At 37.9% G+C, this 18370-nt stretch overlaps 2 protein-coding genes across 8 annotated transcripts; one reads left to right on the top strand and one right to left on the bottom strand.

Annotated features, from left to right (window-relative positions):
• Positions 1–221: 221 nt before the first annotated feature.
• LOC112190045 (calmodulin-interacting protein 111) lies at positions 222–6672 on the top strand. Of its 2 annotated transcripts, XM_024329465.2 has the most exons (11): positions 222–364; positions 501–773; positions 880–1038; positions 1460–2298; positions 2846–3050; positions 3836–4043; positions 4316–4779; positions 5181–5607; positions 5786–5866; positions 5948–6135; positions 6219–6672. In XM_024329465.2, the coding sequence occupies exons 2-11, from the start codon at positions 501–503 to the stop codon at positions 6384–6386; spliced, it is 3012 nt and encodes a 1003-aa protein (XP_024185233.1). In that variant the 5' UTR covers positions 222–364; the 3' UTR covers positions 6387–6672. The 2 variants fall into 2 exon arrangements, with proteins under 2 accessions (XP_024185233.1, XP_040370697.1); XM_040514763.1 differs by lacking the exon at positions 222–364 and having other exon boundaries at positions 632–773; positions 880–979.
• A 259-nt stretch (positions 6673–6931) lies between these two features.
• Positions 6932–10651, bottom strand: LOC112184595. 6 transcript variants are annotated; one of them, XR_005806602.1, is made up of 3 exons: positions 9332–10651; positions 7192–9234; positions 6932–7050 (listed from the first exon to the last, which is right to left on the bottom strand). XR_005806602.1 is itself a non-coding variant. In XM_040514764.1 (3 exons), the coding sequence occupies exons 2-3, from the start codon at positions 9821–9823 to the stop codon at positions 9025–9027; spliced, it is 702 nt and encodes a 233-aa protein (XP_040370698.1). In that variant the 5' UTR covers positions 9824–10008; positions 10368–10640; the 3' UTR covers positions 7055–9024. The 6 variants fall into 6 exon arrangements, 2 of the variants coding, with proteins under 2 accessions (XP_040370698.1, XP_040370699.1); XR_005806604.1 differs by lacking the exon at positions 6932–7050 and having other exon boundaries at positions 7055–7807; positions 7934–9234; positions 9332–10649; XR_005806603.1 differs by lacking the exon at positions 6932–7050 and having other exon boundaries at positions 7055–7875; positions 7968–9234; positions 9332–10649.
• Positions 10652–18370: the final 7719 nt, after the last annotated feature.

The following is an 18370-nucleotide window of genomic DNA, read 5'->3' as shown; positions in this document are numbered from 1 at the left end:
TTTAGGCGAAAATTCGCTGATTTTTTCGATTTTTCAGTCCTTGCATGAATGTCTTGTACTTGGACATTAAGGTAAACTTTTTAAATCAGAAGAAGCAGTAACAAAATCTATCAAATGTACAAGTACATGAAGCAGACTATCAACATTAAGGAGTATGCAGGGGTAGATTGGTTTCGAGGTAACGTGTTTATTTTTGTTATTTCTTTGTATCTTATAACCCTCTTCTCAAAAAAATATATAAGACCCTAAAACCCTTTTTCTGTTTTGAACTGAGAAACCCATAAACCCCAGTTGGACAAAAGTCCGGCGCCTCGGAATTCTCCGCATCCTTTCTCCGAGCTCTGTTCTTGAACCCGGCTCCTGGGTAACCACTAAACTCTCCTTCTTCATTCTTTACTCTACTTTTACTGATTTTCTCTCTTAAAGTTGATTGCTTTTCTGGGTTCTCTTCATTCTCTGTATATGACTCTGTAAACTTTCATTTGCTTGTATTATTACAGATGCCTTCAAAGGGCAAGAAGAACTCAAAGGCCCAATCGAGGCTGTCCAATTCTGACAGCTTTGCCTCTTCTGGGTCGATCGATTTTGAACCCAATGAAGTGGGTTTTGCCACCTCTCTTGAACAAGCTTCCAGCAGATACCCATCTCTGATTGGAAAATCTGCTTTCATTGGCCAAGTCACCGATGTCGATGACACCTCCAAAAGCTGTAAAATTTGGCTTTCAGAGCCTTCCATGGTTGCCAATTCCTTCACTCCTGGCTCCATTGTATCGGTAATGTGTTCTATATGAGGACTACTACTGCGTTTGTTTCTTGTTTCACTTTTTCGAAGCAATGTTGGGGAACTGAACCATGTTTGTGAACTTATTCAATTGGCAGGTGTCACTACCTTGTTTGAGAAGTAGAGTTTCAGAGAGCTTTCCTCTCAGCTCATTAGCAGATGAATGTGCTAGATGCTTCGGGGTTGAGTCTTGCAAAGGTTTGGCTAATGAACCAGGGAACTACTTTGCTATTGCAACTATATTTCCTTCTTCTAAGGTTTGAATTACAACTAGTTATTGTTTTAATTCATATTCTCTCTCTGCTCTAGAATCATAGGTGATATGACAATCATGATAAATGGTTTTCCAAATGAAAAGAAGAAGAAGGTCCTAGATGCATTGCTATGCTATGAATTACTGTTTTGCTGTAATGTAACTGTTTCCCTACGGGGTTTTCACTATGAACTTGTGATTGTAAGAGGAATGGTCCAAACTTCACTTGTACCTTGTAAGATTTGAACTTTCGAACAACATCTTGCAAGCAGGATTAGCAATCTAAGTATTGAATTAGCTGGGTGCAATTTGGATGGAAACCTTTGTTCATTTATGCCTTTAGGACTTTTAGAGATTGGCACTCGAATCATGATTCACATTATCCTAAGACATTTTCTATACTTTTATTCTTGTATTCATCTCAGGTTTCAAAGAACGGGGTACGACTGTCTTCAAATCTTTCAAAGACCATGGGTTGTCCTGCATCAGGCAGGATCATATTTATCCACTCCGTACAAAATACAGTCCGAGCTGGTCTTTTAAGTGATACAGAAAAACCATCTAGTACCAAAGATTGCCTCTCTGTGTCCGACTGTAAGGAGTTAATTTTGGAGCTTCTCCATTCCAACAGTAGATTAACTATGAACACTACCTCCACAAACACTTCTGCTGAAAAATCGTTTTACCGGCCTGAAAATGGAATGCCTGCATCCCCTAAGACACCATTGAATCCATCAAAGCTTAGCTTTTCAAATAGAAGTCCATTAGCTTCACCTCGTCGTGAGGAGTCAGCATCAAGTGTAATCACTCCAGATGAAAAATTTGTTGAACCTTTTGATGTTCAAGAGGTTTTAGGGGATGACACTTCAAAAAGACTTCTTCAGACGTGTGCTACTACATGGTTGTATTCTCGTTGTTTACTTCGTGGAAATCTAGTGACTATTCCGGTGCTTTCACAGCATTGTTTACTTCGAGTCATTGGTGCTAAGAGTTTATCAGATGATAAAGCTAATAATGATTCGCTTCATGAGTCCTTTGAGTTAGTGGACAAAGTAAATGATGCTTTTCTAGTGAAGCGGGAAACAAAAGTATGCTTTCATTTGCCATCAAACCTGGAATCTAAAAGAAGAGATCTTTCTATGGTGCAATGCAAGGATGCTATAGCTAATACAGGAGATGACCCATCAAGACTGGGTGGTCTTTCAAAAGAATATGCAGTTTTGAAAGACATCATAATATCATCATCTATGGACACCTTGTCACGGTATGTGATACGTCATATGACACGTTATTGCTTTGTCGTAGTGTAAACATACTTTTTCTTGGGGGATATCTACAATCTTTCATCATTAAACCATAGCTGCTACTTTTGGTGGGAATATTCATTTGTTATAAAACCATCAACATGTTAGATGTATATGCCAATGTTTTAAATATCTCTAATAGTTGCTGGTGTGCATCCCTCTGTTAAATAAGTACATCCTTGAATCTAAATGACTTGTTAATCTAATTAGTATATGTCAACCACCAATGATGAAATTTCCAGACGACCTCTGATAAATTTCTAGAAATTTTCATGTAATGAGGCATTACAATTTTCTTCTAAAAAAAAAAGGACTAAGTAGTTACAGTATCCTCAGATGCATTAATCCTATGATTTGTATATAAGAAATTATAGCTGATTTTGGGAAACTATATAATTGTTGTGTTCAGTTAACACATTTCACCTGGTGGAAAAACATGGTTTTGATTTCTCATTATTTATTCATTCTTTTACTACATTCATTCATGCATATCCTTCTTATAATTAGTCTTGGTTTACGACCTACAAAGGGAGTGCTTCTTCATGGTCCGCCTGGTACGGGAAAGACTTCTTTGGCTCAGTTATGTGCCCGTGATGCTGGTGTCAACTTTTTCGCTGTCAATGGACCTGAAGTTGTGAGTCAGTACTATGGAAAAAGTGAGCAAGCATTACGTGAAGTTTTTGATTCAGCTAGCCAAGATGCACCTTCTGTGGTTAGGTTTCTTCTCCCTTTTAATTTTCATGCTCTGTATTTCTAGGGATCATTATTCTTTTCTCAGTAGACTTAGTGGTGATGCATGTGGTAAAGTTAATTTATCCTATGCAAACTAGAATTATGCCTTTATGTCCAAACTTCCATGGTAAAGTTGTGCCTATACGTCTAAATGTACAATTGTGCATTTAAGGGATCATTATTATCTTGGAGTAGACTTGGTGATGATGCATGTGGTGGTAAAATTAATTGTTCTTGATGCCCTTATGTCCAAATTTTCATGGCAACACTGAAGCCCATTTTGGTACAGTAATGTGAGGTGTGGCAATCTTTATGGGCCTCTGTTTCTGGGGAGTTTAAAGATTTCCCTCTTTCCTCTATTCTTTTAGATTGGAAAGCAGTTGTAATTTGGGGTTCTTTGTCCAGTCTAATTTGGTGGCACTTGAGCCTACATGACTATTACTCTAACTGTCTTCTCTAGCTTCTGTTTCTGTGGACTCCTTCTCCACTTTGTTGCATCTTCTTTTTATGATTTAATCAATAAAAGATGTTTCTTTAAAAAAAAAAAAAAAAAAAAAAAGCTACTGTAATGTTGATTGGATGTATAATGCCAACATTTCAGTAGTTTTATTTTATTTAAGTTTTTTTTTGGGGAAATTGGAAAAAAGAGTATTAATTTTGATTGGATTATTTAATTTGATTATATTACCAAATGCCTTTCCTTTGAGAAACTAGCTGGTTCATTCTCAAATTTAGTTTGCCTTCTCTAATGGATTCTGTCTGCAGGTATTCATTGATGAGTTGGATGCAATTGCACCTGCAAGGAAAGAGGGAGGTGAAGAGCTATCTCTGAGAATGGTTGCTACACTATTGAATTCGATGGATGGGATTAGTACAACTGAAAGAGTACTTGTAATTGCTGCTACCAACAGGCCTGATAGTATTGAGCCTGCACTCAGACGACCTGGAAGACTTGACAGGGAAATTGAAATAGGTAATATGAGATTTTTTTTTCATAGTATTTACTTGTTTATTTTTGGGTCATAACCAAAACTTTCTGAATACTTTTGTTGTTATACTTGTAACAAGCATTAGCCTACACGGTAAGCTTTTTCAATGGAAATTCTTACGAGTATTTATTCATTTTTTTGGAAAAGTAGTTGGATGAAGCTTTCTTTGTCCATTGATTGATACTGATAGTCAGAACTTGTCTTCTTCATTTTGTATCTCAAGTTAATCTCTTTCTTATTGGAAACTGATATTCAGGAGTGCCATCTCCCAAACAACGGCTTGAGATTCTACATGTTCTTGTCGGTGAAATGGAGCACTGTCTTTCAGATGTGCAAGTCCAACAACTTGCTAATGCTACACATGGTTTCGTAGGCTCTGATCTAGCTGCCCTTTGCAACGAGGCAGCCTTCAGTTCTCTTAGGCGTTATGTCAATTCTAGATATCCTCATGATTATTTGCATAGAACATCTAGTACTTCTGAAGATTGTTCCAACAGTCTAATGGTACCTGATTGCTTAGAAGATACAACAGACATGTCAAGGGATTACTCAGATACTGCATCTTCATCTATCACACATATGGCGTTTTCTTCAGAGAATTGTTTGTCTGTGCATTTGAAGGGGACAAATCAAGATGACGATATTGAAGAAGAATTAAAAGTGACTTTTAAAGATTTTGAAAGTGCCAGGATAAAAGTGAGGCCCAGTGCTATGCGAGAGGTATGGGCAATTATGTTATCTGGCAAGCATTTATGTTTAGTCTGTTGGTGTGCGAAGGTTCAATATCCCTAAAATAGTTCAATGATGTTAAATAATCTTGTGCTCTCTTTAAGAACCCATCAGACAAATACCAGCACAGACCAATTTGGCTAGCTATTACTATAAATAATTGAATCCGATTGGTATTATACAAGACAACAGAAGTTTTTTTATTTTGTTCCTCCTCATTGGATTAACCGTTCCAAGACTACTCTGAATGTGAACATTACATTGGCGTGATTATATAATCATATAATACTATGTGTTTGACTAATGGTGATGTCAGTGGCTAATGATATCATCAATTGTGTGACCATAGACACTGCTGTAACATGCTCTTAATACATTCCTTTAACTTTTAGGTAATCGTTGAGGTCCCGAAGGTTAATTGGGAAGATGTTGGGGGTCAGACGGAGGTGAAGAATCAATTGATAGAAGCTGTAATGTGGCCCCAAAAGCACCAGAACGAATTCAAGCGTATAGGAATTTCTCCCCCAACAGGGGTCCTCATGTTTGGTCCTCCTGGTTGCAGCAAAACCCTCATGGCTCGTGCAGTAGCTTCTGAGGCACGGCTGAATTTCCTTTCTGTGAAGGGTCCAGAACTTTATAGCAAATGGGTTGGTGAATCTGAGAAGGCTGTGAGATCAGTGTTTGCAAAGGCAAGGGCTAATGCCCCAGCAATCATATTCTTTGATGAAATTGACGGTCTTGCTGCCATTCGTGGGAAGGAAAATGATGGAGTGTCTGTTTCAGATAGGGTCATAAGTCAACTTCTTGTCGAAATGGATGGTTGGTGGCAAAATTATTATTGAGTCTGCATTTATAAGCTTTTCTCCTTCATACGGTTTTTGTTTAGACAATATATCAGCATCATTGTGTAGATCATGCCCACTAAAACTTTTTCCAATGATTATGTCATTATTTTTGCTGTCCTATCCTTGAATTGATCTGATACTGTTAACATTAGGTTTGCAAGAAAGAGTTGATGTCACTGTTATTGCGGCTACAAATCGGCCCGACAAGATTGATAGTGCGCTTCTAAGACCAGGTCCCTCTCTCTCTGTCCGTCCCTCTCTCTTACACATGCACGTAGTACAGTTCCTAACAATATGGAAAATGTTTTGGACAGGGCGCTTTGATCGCTTGCTATATGTGGGACCTCCAGATGAGACTGATCGTGAAGAGATATTTCGTATCCATTTGAACAATATGAAATGCAGCTATATCAACAGACGTGATCTTGCTCGTCAGGCCGAAGGCTATACAGGTGCTGATATTAGATTAATCTGTCGGGAAGCAGGTCTTGCAGCTATTGAGGTTTGATGTAGTCCTAAAATTGTTACAGTTTATTTTTCTGTTTTTGAATCTCTTCATCAATCATGATTTTGTTATGCTGTCAGGAGAGCTTATGCCGTAAGGAGAGCCTTGATGCCTTAGAAATTAAAATGCAACATTTAGAGACTGCGATTAGACAAGTGAAGCCAACAAAAACTCAGTTTTATCAAGAGCTATCTGGAAAGTTTCAAAGACTCGTTCTTTCTAACATAAACCCGGGGAATTCATCTTAGTCTCTACAAACGTCAAGTTTGATGGCAGGTGGGGTTTCCGTTACATCAGCAAATTGTAATATTGACGGTGAACGAGTTAACAATCAGTGTGGAATTCACGTTGGCTGAAATGGGATTGATGTATATGATTAGTTCAGGTTACCAAAAAGCATTAGTTTATCAGAAACTGGGATTTTGCTTGCCCAACTGTTTGTTATTGGTATTTTTATCCTTTTTTTTTATAAAAACTGTATCAAAAAATTACAAATTAAATGTATTACATCTTTAAATTACTGTTTTTGATCCAAAATACTCTTGCTATCTATCGCTGGGATTCTTAGTTTGGATCTTGCAGTGTAACCAATTGATTAGATTTAGCCCTGTGGATGTGCTTTTTTATCAGGATATATCAAGCGCCACAATAGCACATTCCGAGAGGCAAATGGCATTGCCAATACTCGGCAAATGACCAATCCTCACTGAGACATAAAACTGGCAATGCATCCTTCTGCTGTGCCACCAACCGTATTATAGGGTTTGCTGAAGTTCAGATCATGAAAAAGGTCTTCTGAAAACCAAGAAAAGATTCAGGAAGCCTTTAAAAGGCATGAGGTGACCGGTGGGTGATGAGCAAATACAAGAATTCTGGATCTTCAATTGGATATTTCCATTTGCGCAATATAAGCTAGTATCAGAAGAACAGAAAATTGCAATTGATTATAATCTCAGTTACTTACGATTACAATAGCTGGTATCAGAACAACAGAAAAATGGGAAATTAGTCTTCCAATGGACAATGTGAATCAAATGGTGTCAATCCCCTTACCTCTAGTAGTAATATCGTGGTAGGTCTGATCTGGTACCGTCAAGAAAGCAAGCAAGTTCTGCAAATGAAAACAACTAGCAAACCTGGGATGTCCAGTATCTTAAAGAAAATTTGAAAACTGAACATCCCTGGCAAGGTTAAAATTCTTGCTTGGCAACTCATCCGGGACAGACTGAAGTATAACTGTATAAGGAACAGGCTTCTCAGAATCATAGGAGCCATAGAAGTATAGAACCTACTTGTCCCCAAGCAACTCAGGAACATCTTTTCACTGCCAGCACATTAGCTTCAGAGGTAAAGAAATATATCAATGGATCCCAGTCACTTCCTTCTCTGAGTGGTTAAAGTAGATATCAGCAATGTAGCCCGGCCAACAGTGGAATACTAAAGCTTTAGCCGAGATCATCCTATCAGCTGGCCAATTTGGGATTCACAAAACATAATCTTCAGACAACTAATCCCCAGCCATCCAGTCATACCAAAAAATCAAGCCTCATCCAGTGAAGGTCATTCGTGTTGAAACTCATGCTGGCAGAGAATTCTGGGATGCTAACTCCAAGAGGCAAAACACATCTACTGCAAACACTGCAAGGGTAATCAAATGGAGGCAACCAACCTTGAACTTTGTTAACTGATGTTTGATGGCTCACTCGGTTAAGCAGAATACCACTGCAGTGTCTGGTTCTACAATCAGAAATGAAGATGGCATCACTGCAAGGGTAATCAAATGGAGACAACCAACCTTGAACTTTGTTAACTGATGTTTGATGGCTCACTCGGTTAAGCAGAATACCACTGCAGTGTCTGGTTCTACAATCAGAAATGAAGATGGCATCCCTCTTGTTATGCTAGGCAGTGTGGCAACAACAATGTTTTAATGAGCTGGCTTATAGCAGGGCTAAAAGCAGCACTCGGGATATCTACAAGAATCTCCAGGTTGAAGGGGACTCTAAGCTTCTATTGACTGCATCAATGGACACTCCAAAAACTCCATGGCGAGCGTTAACAACATAATGAACATCCAACATCTCTCCAGTTTCTTCAACTCCATTACTCTATGCACATCTAAACAGAAGCTAATGCAGTAGCAGATGCAATATCGGACACTGAACATGAGATCTCAGATAATTGCATTTGGTCTGCGAAGTTGCCTCTAAAGGCCAACCATGCCTCTGCTTTGACCAACTTAATCACAACACAATTGTGTTTCCTAAATATTCTCTAAAGTATGATGTCTTTTCAACCATATTAAAATTTTATGTTTCTATTTGGATAGCTAATAGCTAAGCTAGAATTATGAGAACAAGAGTATATGTATTGCAGAAAAGAGACTAAACAGCTTTTAATTGGTCATTCAGTACATAAGCCTGAAGACTAACCAATATATTCTGTTAACAGGAAATACCACTAAAATTTTGTCAAGATAAGTACCTTAAGAATGACTAATAAGATATGGTATCCACTCTGTCTTCTCAGCATCAGGAAGATATTTCAATAGAAAGAATTCTTCTGGGTTACCATTCAGTAATACTCGTATAGCCTTAAAAACCTGCAATCTATTGAGCCCTGGTACCTTTGAAACCACTTCATATACTTCTTCACCTTTGGGTTGGGATCTATTCAGGTCCATCTTGCTTGCCAAATACTCCTTTAGTGAAGTCGTCATCTCACCAATTGCATCTGCCAAAAGATCTTTCTTCACTTTCGTTGTCTTCTTCTTCAGATGCAAGTTAGAAGTTGATGCTGAAGGATGTGTTGGGCTATGTGAATTAGAAATGGAATTGACTTCATTTTCTTCTTCAACCCTCCACGAATGTTTCTTGGCTTTCTTCATCAGTGGACGTGATTCCAAAGTTGAAGCTGAAGGATGTGTAAGACTACGGGAATTAGAGATGAAATTGACTCCATTTTCCTTTTCAACTCCCATTTCTCCTTCAACATCTTCAATATTCTCTGCACCTTAAGATCCTTCCCACATAGCAATGCAATGTCATCCCAATTATCGATGAATTTGTTTTGATAACCACGTGCAAGAGGATGTGACTACAAAAAATGTGATAATGAATTGCGTGGACATGTATTTACCTCAACATACATGCACATATACAGAAATAATTGAACAAAATATTGTTTATTATACCTCAACATAATCATTCCAAGCTTCCAGATTTTCTGATGTGATAAGAACCATCTTCCTACCTTCACCCCACATAAGCTGACTTTGATTCTTGATATCAGAAATAATGGCATAATGTCTCTTCCAAGCCTTAAGTCTATTCTTCACATTGTCTTTTGTCAAATCAAGATCTAAAGTCATATTTAACTCATGCACAACTGCTGGAATGGCATGTCTTGTCCACTGTCCACCAACCTTATTACCTTGCTTCATTTGGTCAATCAACGCTTCAGCCAATGCAGCATCCATTTCTTTGTTCCATGAGATATGTGGCCCTGACTTACCTTTCATCTGAGATTGTGATCGAGAAGTAATTTGGGCTAGAGACAACCGCCGTTTTTCAGGTCTTCTCATACTTGCATTCAATAACGACAATATATACCACACAGTATAAATTGCAGCTAAACTACAATGCACATGAGACAAAGCGTTGGAAGACAGACCAGTCAAATGCATAAAGACATGAAAATGGTTGTCGACAAACTCCTTTATGGGACCTCCGCCCTCCAAACAGTATCCAAAACCTATGAAATCGGGCAGATTTCTCTTATTTCAGTTTAGTCTTCACCCCAATGCAACCAAATTCGAGTACTTCCTTTACTTATCTTCAATATCTATTCACGCTTTGAATCAGATACACCCTAAAAAAATGACAGAAATTTACAAAGGCTTCATTGCAGAACCAATAATTTCATGAATGGTTCATGATTTTCTGATTACCACCAACAACAACAACAAACATGTTCAATCCAACAGAGTGCATTTTTATGATGTTCTTAAATTTTGCATGAACCAGTTTACTAAATCTAAAGGGGTCACTGATCATATATACCTACAGAGTAGATCAACAATCAAGAACAGGAAACAGTGTTCATCAATAACATTAGAGTATCTGTCTGCTTCTAGTGCACTGAATTCAAGAATGTAAAAGGTAACTGATTCAGTCCAACTTAGAAATTTCAAATTACAGAAAAGATTGAGATTGAGAGTAAGAACCTACTTATCGTAACAAGTGTGCCGGTGAGGACTCAAGTGTCTTCTAAAAATAGGATCTTCAGCACGATTGTTTCTGGGTTTGAGAGTAAAAACTCGCACAGAAAACTATTTATAGCATCTAGCAACGGCGCCGTTTTACTTTTACCGGTGAGGGGATTAATTTCTAGGGGAGTGGCCGTTTGGACCCGAAAAATCGAAGAACCGGTCCAAACCGGATCGGAGTCGACGGTTTAGTTAAGTTTCTTTTTCTAAGTTTTACGGTTTGGTTCTTATTCGGGTCCTATTTTTTGTTTTCCTGACTCATTCTCGGGTTTCAGATTTTTGAAATCTCGGTGTACTAAAACCGTTTTGATGGTTGTATATATTCAATATTTTCTTTAATCGGGAAGCGATTTTTGAGTGGACAGGCCTACCCTATTATGATAGACATGTCCACTACCTACAAAGCTTACTCCACAATCATCCCTCTCTCTATCGCATTTCTCCTACCCTATTATGATAGACATGTCCACGACCTACAAAGCTTACTCCACAATCATCCCTCTCTCTATCGCATTTCTCTTCTTCTTCTTTTTTTGGTTACAAGGGAGCCTAAAAAGGCCCGGAAAAAGAGCAAAGCAAAACAAACTAATCAATTAGCCTACCATTAGGCCTAGCATAAGATCTTCTAATTCTAAAAGTTTCCTCAAGGTCTTCAAGAAAAGCACTAGCAGCATGAATAGGAGGAAGGTCAAAAACTACCAAACCATATTCATGATTGATACATTTCTCTTCTTCTTCTTGATCGACTTCCTCCTTCTGTTCTGCTTCTTTAATTTCATTTTTTTGTTATGGTCTTTATTAGTCTAACCAAGTATTATGTCTCTATTTCAAATTCTTCTTCTCTTCTCTTACAATCCTTTTTCATCCCCTTAACCATTATGTTTTTGACTTTCTAGGGATCTAAAATTCTAGATTTTCAACTATGATTGTCTAGGTTAATGAAATATTGAGGTTTTGGGGTTGAATTCGTTAGGTATCAAAACCCAGTTTTCGATCACATACCAGTATCTCAACTATTCATTTTTTAAGGTCTCTATGAATGGATCAGTTCTGCAAATATTCAACCAAGTTGATAACCGTTATGGTACCGAACTAGATCAAATCAATAGACGAACCGAACCTGTCCAACCTGAATTGTTCATATTCATAAAGATCAATCACGATTATGAATACCTTAACAATTATCAATTCGGCTGAAAATTTTCAAAATGATCTACTCTTTGAGATCTATAATCTGAACGGTCAAGATACTAATATATGATCGAAAAGTAGGTCTCACAAGCGATCCATTTAAATGTCAAAAACCCTAAAAAAGAATCTCTTACTCGAAGGGCCATCTGTGTGTGTGTGTGTGTGTGTTAGAGTTTGGTTTATTTGCTTATTCGAGGATTGTTGTATATATGAGTGTACTGATTCAACTACTATGTTACATATCAAGGTTCAATGATATCACTTATTGTACTTACTTAACTGCAAGAAATTTTTGAAACAGTAAGTCTCAAACTTGCCTTGTCATAAAATTTCGCTTATTTGTACTATTTTTTATTGTTTTATTGTTTTCTGGCTTGAAATTGGAAAGCTAAGAATAAAACGAAAAATAATTACAAATCTTATCAAAAGAAAAAATTACCCATTTATAGCTCCCAACCTACTAACATGATTCAAAATCCACTCACTTAAGCAAATCGTGTAGCTCATAGGCTAGCGCACCTTGCTAGTACATCCAGTTTGAATGAGTTTTGGGTGGAGGAAACTCCTGATATTATTCAGGACGTCCTTATTGAGGATGATTGTATGTTAAATCGAGGTTCAGGTTATATGTCCCCCTCGGTGTACTATCCTTCTATGAATAATGAAAGTTTAGGGAGGAGCACCACCACTCCAACCTAACGGGTGTTGCTTGCCCGAAATCAAAAAAAAAAAAAAAAAAAAAACTCGGCGTTAATTAGACCCCTAAATTTTTGTCATTCATTTGATGTTAGATTGGAAAATGTATAATGAGCATTACAACCAACCAACTGAGTGACGTGGAGTGAAAATTTGTTTTGATGATCCATGAAGTGATATTGTCTAACATGGCGGATCTGGGCTGATGTAGGATGAGATTTTAGCCAATTTCAACAAAGAATCTCGAAAAGAAAGAAGCGTCTTCACATTAAGAAGAATAATTTGAATATTAGAAATTGGTATTCAAATAGACTTCTTAATGATGAAATTAATCATAAATTACTATTTTGGATATATCGGGATTCTCGAGCAAAATCTTGGTTGAGATTCCAATTACATATTTGCGTAATATTCTTTAGTATCTAGGATTCTATTTCTGATATTTAAGGATTAATTTTAGTTTACCCCCTGAGGTTTGGGGCACCCCTTCTATTCTCAATTTTAAATTTTTATCCCCCAAACTTTCCAATTTCAGTCTTCCGTGTCCAATTTCTTTGATTCTGTCCAAATTGGACGTTAACTCTGACGATCGCACCAAAAATAATAATAATAATAATAATCCTCTGTCTTCTTCCTTCATCCTCTCCCAAATCTAACCTTGATTTCCATTTCACCTACCCTTGATTTCCATTTCACCTGCCTTCAAAAATCCGACTCTTCCAAACCCTAGATTCCCAATCCCCAAACGCTTCTTCCTCTACCTCAATCCTACAAACCAAAAAACCCCAAGACCCATCTTCGTCTTAAACCCCAAATTGCTGAAGGAATTATTCTAATTGAAATATTGAATCACTTTGATTTCATGGTGTCTGAGGATTTTAAGGGGAAAAAAATTCCCAAATTGATTTTCATTGAGAAGTAGACGTCGTGGAAGGATAGCCGCTAGTTGGGTGTCCAGGTCGTGGGCTGATGATGGGTGTCTGGACACCAAGCTCGATGATTGGGTGTCCAAATCAATTTGGGTGACCATCTCTGAAGAACCCAGTCAACTTCATAGTCACTTGTTCCAACTCTCTCAATTTCCGATGAGTGGCATATGGTAAACCACCACCAATTCTCCGTTGTCGCAGTCAATGCCACCTAAAATCCGCCGACCCAACCGCCCTCAGCCTCCCTTCAATCCTCTCCGACGTCTACAGCCTCTCTCAATTTCCAATGAGTGGCATCTGGTCCTCTTGGTTAAGAATGAGCAAACGGGGATTCCCCCACCCCCACCCCCACCCCAAATTTCCCCCGTGCCCTCGTTCCCCTTCTGGGGATATTTTCAAATGGGGGATCCCCCGCCCTCGCATTTGTCATTTTCTCTATATGAACTTTTTTGTTTTTCTATTTTGAAATTTTCTATTTTCTATCTTTTTAGATTTTTTTCCTTTCCTTTTTTGACAAAAATAATACACAAATCACAATTATATGACGATTCAACGGTCAGATCCTCATGGATCACCTAGAGGATCATCGTTACCTATTTATACGATGATCCAACGGTCAGATCCTAACAGATCGCCCTTAGTTTCATCCTCTCAAAATTATACGAAGATCCAACGGTTGGATTGTCCCGGATCACCCTTAGAATCATCCTCACAAAATTATATGACGATCCAACGCTCGGATCCTCATGGATTGCCCTTAGGATCATTCTCTCAAAATTATTTGAAGATCCAACGGTTTGATCGTCTCAGATCGCCCTTAAAATCATCCTCACAAAATTATATGACGATCCAACTGTCGGATTCTCATGGATCGCCTTTTGAATCATCTTTTCACAATTATAAGATGATTCAACGGTCGGATCCTGACGGATTGCCCTTAGGATCATCCTCTCAAAATTATACGAAGATCCAACAATTGGATAGTCCCGGATCGCCTTTAGAATCATCCTCACAAGAGTCTTGGTCATGCTCTTCCTCAGCCTCATCTACCACCCGGTCTCCATCAAAGTCTTCTTGATCTTCTTTGCCACCTGGCTCTTCTTCTACTTCTCCCCCGAATAGGAGCTTGTGGTGTTCGGGTTTTTGATTGAGGACCGGATTGTAATGGTCATGCTTGGAGCAAAGATGAGTCGGAGATGATGGTAATGGGTTTCCTGGGATCAGATCTTGGGAGGTTGAGGAAGCGCTGGGGAGCTATGGCCACGATGAACTCCAGTAAAATTTGGCTGGTGATTTTTGTCAGGACAGGTGATGGGTGCTGTGAAACATGTATGAGGTGGGTTTTGGCTGGACTGTAATGGGTTTTCTGGGATTGGGTTTTGCACTTTTTCCAGGTTGATGAAGCTTTATTGGAGTAAGAAGAAGAATGAATTTTTTTTTTTTGTGATAAGGTGTTTTTGGTGCGAAGTGACAATTTTACCCCTTCATGTGAGTCCGATCATCAGAGTTAACGTCCAATTTGGACGGAATCAAAGAAATTGGACACGGAAGACTGAAATTGGAAAACTTGGGGGTAAAAATTCAAAATTGAGAATAGATTGGGTGACATGATGACACCCCAAATCTCAAGGGGGTAAACTGAAATTAATCTTTTATTTAATGAGGTTTAATTAGGTTTCCTAGTTTTAGTCTATAATAAATTGTTCTTTTTGTTTTCAAGTTATATTAGATTTATGCTATGTGCCCTATATAAGGCACATTTTATATTGTAATTTTCATTCAAGTTATCAATAAATAAATAAACTAAATATTAGAGAAGTTTCACTATGTTTCTTATGGTTGTGCCTGTAATTGCTAGTGGATTCTAGCTCATCTCATATGGCCTTCGACGCTTGACAAAACCTCTTGCTATCGTGTTCACTCTTCCAGTATCATTGGTTCCGTGGATGATTTGGAGAGAAAATGAAGTGAAAATGTGTTCTACTATGTGGTGGTACAGTGTACTGTGACGGATCTGAAGCTCGCAATTGATTTTAAGACAAAATGGAATTAAAATGTGTTATGATGACACAATGTGACCTGGAATAGGGTCATGCAATTGATTTGGAAGAAAATAAAGTGAAAATGTATTCTGGTGATACTGTGATAGATGTGACGTTGCTAGGCTAGGTCTCGTGGTTGAAAATGAAGTGAAAATGTTTACTCGTAATATATGTGGTAGTACAGTGTGATGTGACGGATCTGACTCCCGCAATTACTTTTAAGATAAAATGGAGTGAAAATGTGGTATGATGATACATATGACGTAGAATAGGGTCTTGCGGTTGATTTTGGAACAAAATAAAGTGAAAATGTGTTCTAGTGATACGATGAGGTGGCTAGTCTAGGTCTCGTGGTTGATTTTGAGATAAAATGGAGTGAAAATTTATGATGGTGATACGATTACAGTGTGATGTAGTAGGCCTGGATCCCTCGGTTGATTTTGAGACAAATTAAATTGAAACCGTGTTATGGGTAAGTACATATTTTATATAAAAAAAAATGACATTTTAAGAAAGAAAAATATCCCAAATTGTCAGTCAACTATAACTCATTCTACACTTTAGTCACTCAATTTTCAAATATATCACATTGGTCACTCAATCATTACTCTATCAAACACTTTAGTCACTCTACTAAATCCTCCGTCAAAATCTCAGTTAAATAGACAATATTTTTGTAAATATGCATTTTCTTTTAAAGGGTAATTTCCTCAAAATCTCGCTTTAGCCAGTTCTCCGAATCAATTCAATTCAAACTTCTCAGTTTTCCAAGGTTGGTTGGATGAAAATATCCTTGATATTGTGGCAAAAAAAAAAATTAATGAAAAAATAACAGAGTTAAAGTTAAGTGACCAAAGTGATATATTTATGTACATACTAGTTGGTATCTCACTAGGTTTTGACCCTATAGGCTGGGGCCCATAGGAGTACCCAGGTACCAGGCCAAGGGTCGAGTTCACATCCCACCATGATAGTACGTGTCAGGGACGACACCCTGGGCACAGAGGGGTTCGGACCTGATCAGCACGGTCTATCTAAATATACACCAGAAAGCTGATATAGCTACAAGGGTCGAAGATATGAGATACTCCTTTCCCATGCTCGAGTATTAAAGCATTAGCACAACCACTTTTTACGGGTAATAACTCCTTTATGATACTATTACTATGTCCATTTGAATATCAGTATCTTACTCCACCATCAGAGAGGTATAAACCATCCGGTACGGTTTATCCCTCTGACGTTGTGTTATTGGTGCAGGAACTTAGAGTTGGATCGGTACCCCGGTGGTATAGCATTCTGTGTGAGGTATTCGTAGAAAGCCACCAGAAACAATTTAAAAAGTGAGTGACCAAAGTGTCGAACAGTTAAAAATTTAGGGACAATTTGTGATATCCTCCCCTTTTAAGAAAATTCTATGTAAAAAAGATAAAAAAAATCTTAAAAAATAATAAATAGATAAAACACGGAAATGGTTATCTCCAAAATCCACATTTTTTTTTCTCTTTGCAGAAATTGGATATTTGTATGATAACTTCCCAAACGGATAAAATATAACTCTTAGAAATAAAAATTCTGATTTTTTCTCAAATTCTGTGATTTTTTTCCTTCATTCAAACACAAACCGAAGGCAATTCCCCTTGGGGATAAGTCCAAACATAGTGTTTATCATGGTTTTATCTTCTTAGAGACTTTTTAGGAGTAGATATTTTTTAGGAGAAGTGAAGATATTTTTTCAATTGTCCATTAAATGGGTATATTGTTTAAGGAAAACTGAAATTGGGAGAGAATTGAGTCGTACTTTCATTGATAATAGGGGCCTCTTTATATAGAGGAGTACAAGACATAGAACCAGAGTTGTACAAGGAAACGTAATATTACATTGATTGGATATCTCCAAGATTCTTCGATATTATCTCTAATTCTAACCCTATTACCACTAGGTCAAGTAACCTAGAGTTTCGGCCAGACACATATTCTGGATTTACTTGAACACTTCTCCTTGTGTCGCTCAAATGTGGTGCTCCTCTCGTTGCCTTATTAAAAACCTTGCCGAGTAACAAAAACCTAGTGGGACAAAAATAACCTCAATCGAAGGGGAAAAAGAGCACAACACACCTTTCACGTTTCGAGACCATACATGTAGACATCTCCCCCTGATGACTACAGTCATGGAAGTTTGAATAACTTCCGCAAACGATGCTACCAACATGTTTCTCGAAAGTGAAATTTAGGCATAGACTTAGTGAATCAAGTCTGCCACACTTTCCTCAGATCGAACCTAGTTCACTTTGATCTTCCATTGTTGCTGATTATGCTTGGTTTTGTTGCTTTTGATGTAGCCTTGCTTCATTTGTCCAAAGCAAGTAGTATTATCCTTATAAATGCTTGTAGGCTCATCTGTGGAAGACTTCAAACCACAATTGCTTCGAACATGCGTAATCATGGATCCAATCCATATACATTCATGAACCGCTTCGTGAAGAGCAATAATCTCTATATAGTTTGAAGATATAGCGACAATGGTTTGTTCTGTATACCTCCAAGATATCATGGTCTTTACCCATGGTTAACACTTAACCATTTTGGGAATGACAATTGTGTGGGTCAGAGAGATACCTAGCATCAGCAAAACCTTCCAAAATACTTATGTTGCTTTGGGATGGGGATAAAGGACACATGCTAGTGTTGGCGGCATTCCTAGTGTGTGATGGGTCCGAATCCATCATCTCTCTGTAGAGAAAAACAAGCGCATATCAATCGTACATCTCTATTATCGAAAGATATCTTTTACACTAATCCAATGATGTCGCATTGGCGCAGAGCTATACCTAGCTAACAAGTTCACTACAAATGAGATATTCGGTCTTATGCATTGAGCTAAGTACAATAATGAGCTTATTGTACTTAAGTAAGACACTTCTGCCCCTAGCACATCTTCATCGTCATCCTTTTCAGGATCAATACTACTGACGATCATGGGGGTGTTTGAAGGCTTGACCTTGTCAAAATGCCTAAGCATTTATCAACACGATGCTCAAGTTCCAAACCGAGACATAATCGTGTTTTCCCAAAATCCTTCATCTCAAAATGGGATTTTAAGTGAT

The sequence above is a fragment of the Rosa chinensis genome, chromosome 2 (assembly GCF_002994745.2).
Source record: "Rosa chinensis cultivar Old Blush chromosome 2, RchiOBHm-V2, whole genome shotgun sequence".
Lineage (NCBI taxonomy): Eukaryota > Viridiplantae > Streptophyta > Magnoliopsida > Rosales > Rosaceae > Rosa > Rosa chinensis.
This window is presented reverse-complemented; position numbering and strand designations above follow the sequence as displayed.

What these genes read in the sequence shown, in the direction of transcription:
- LOC112184595 (XM_040514764.1), bottom strand. Translation starts at nt 9,823, where the DNA reads ATGCATTTGACTGGTCTGTCTTCCAACGCTTTGTCTCATGTGCATTGT. An exon ending in CTTGGAATGATTATGTTGAG is followed by an intron (nt 9,235 to 9,331) that starts GTATAATAAACA and finishes CATTTTTTGTAG; the next exon opens with TCACATCCTCTTGCACGTGG.
- LOC112190045 (XM_024329465.2), top strand. Translation starts at nt 501, where the DNA reads ATGCCTTCAAAGGGCAAGAAGAACTCAAAGGCCCAATCGAGGCTGTCC. An exon ending in TGACAGGGAAATTGAAATAG is followed by an intron (nt 4,044 to 4,315) that starts GTAATATGAGAT and finishes ACTGATATTCAG; the next exon opens with GAGTGCCATCTCCCAAACAA. An exon ending in GGCCCAGTGCTATGCGAGAG is followed by an intron (nt 4,780 to 5,180) that starts GTATGGGCAATT and finishes TTTAACTTTTAG; the next exon opens with GTAATCGTTGAGGTCCCGAA.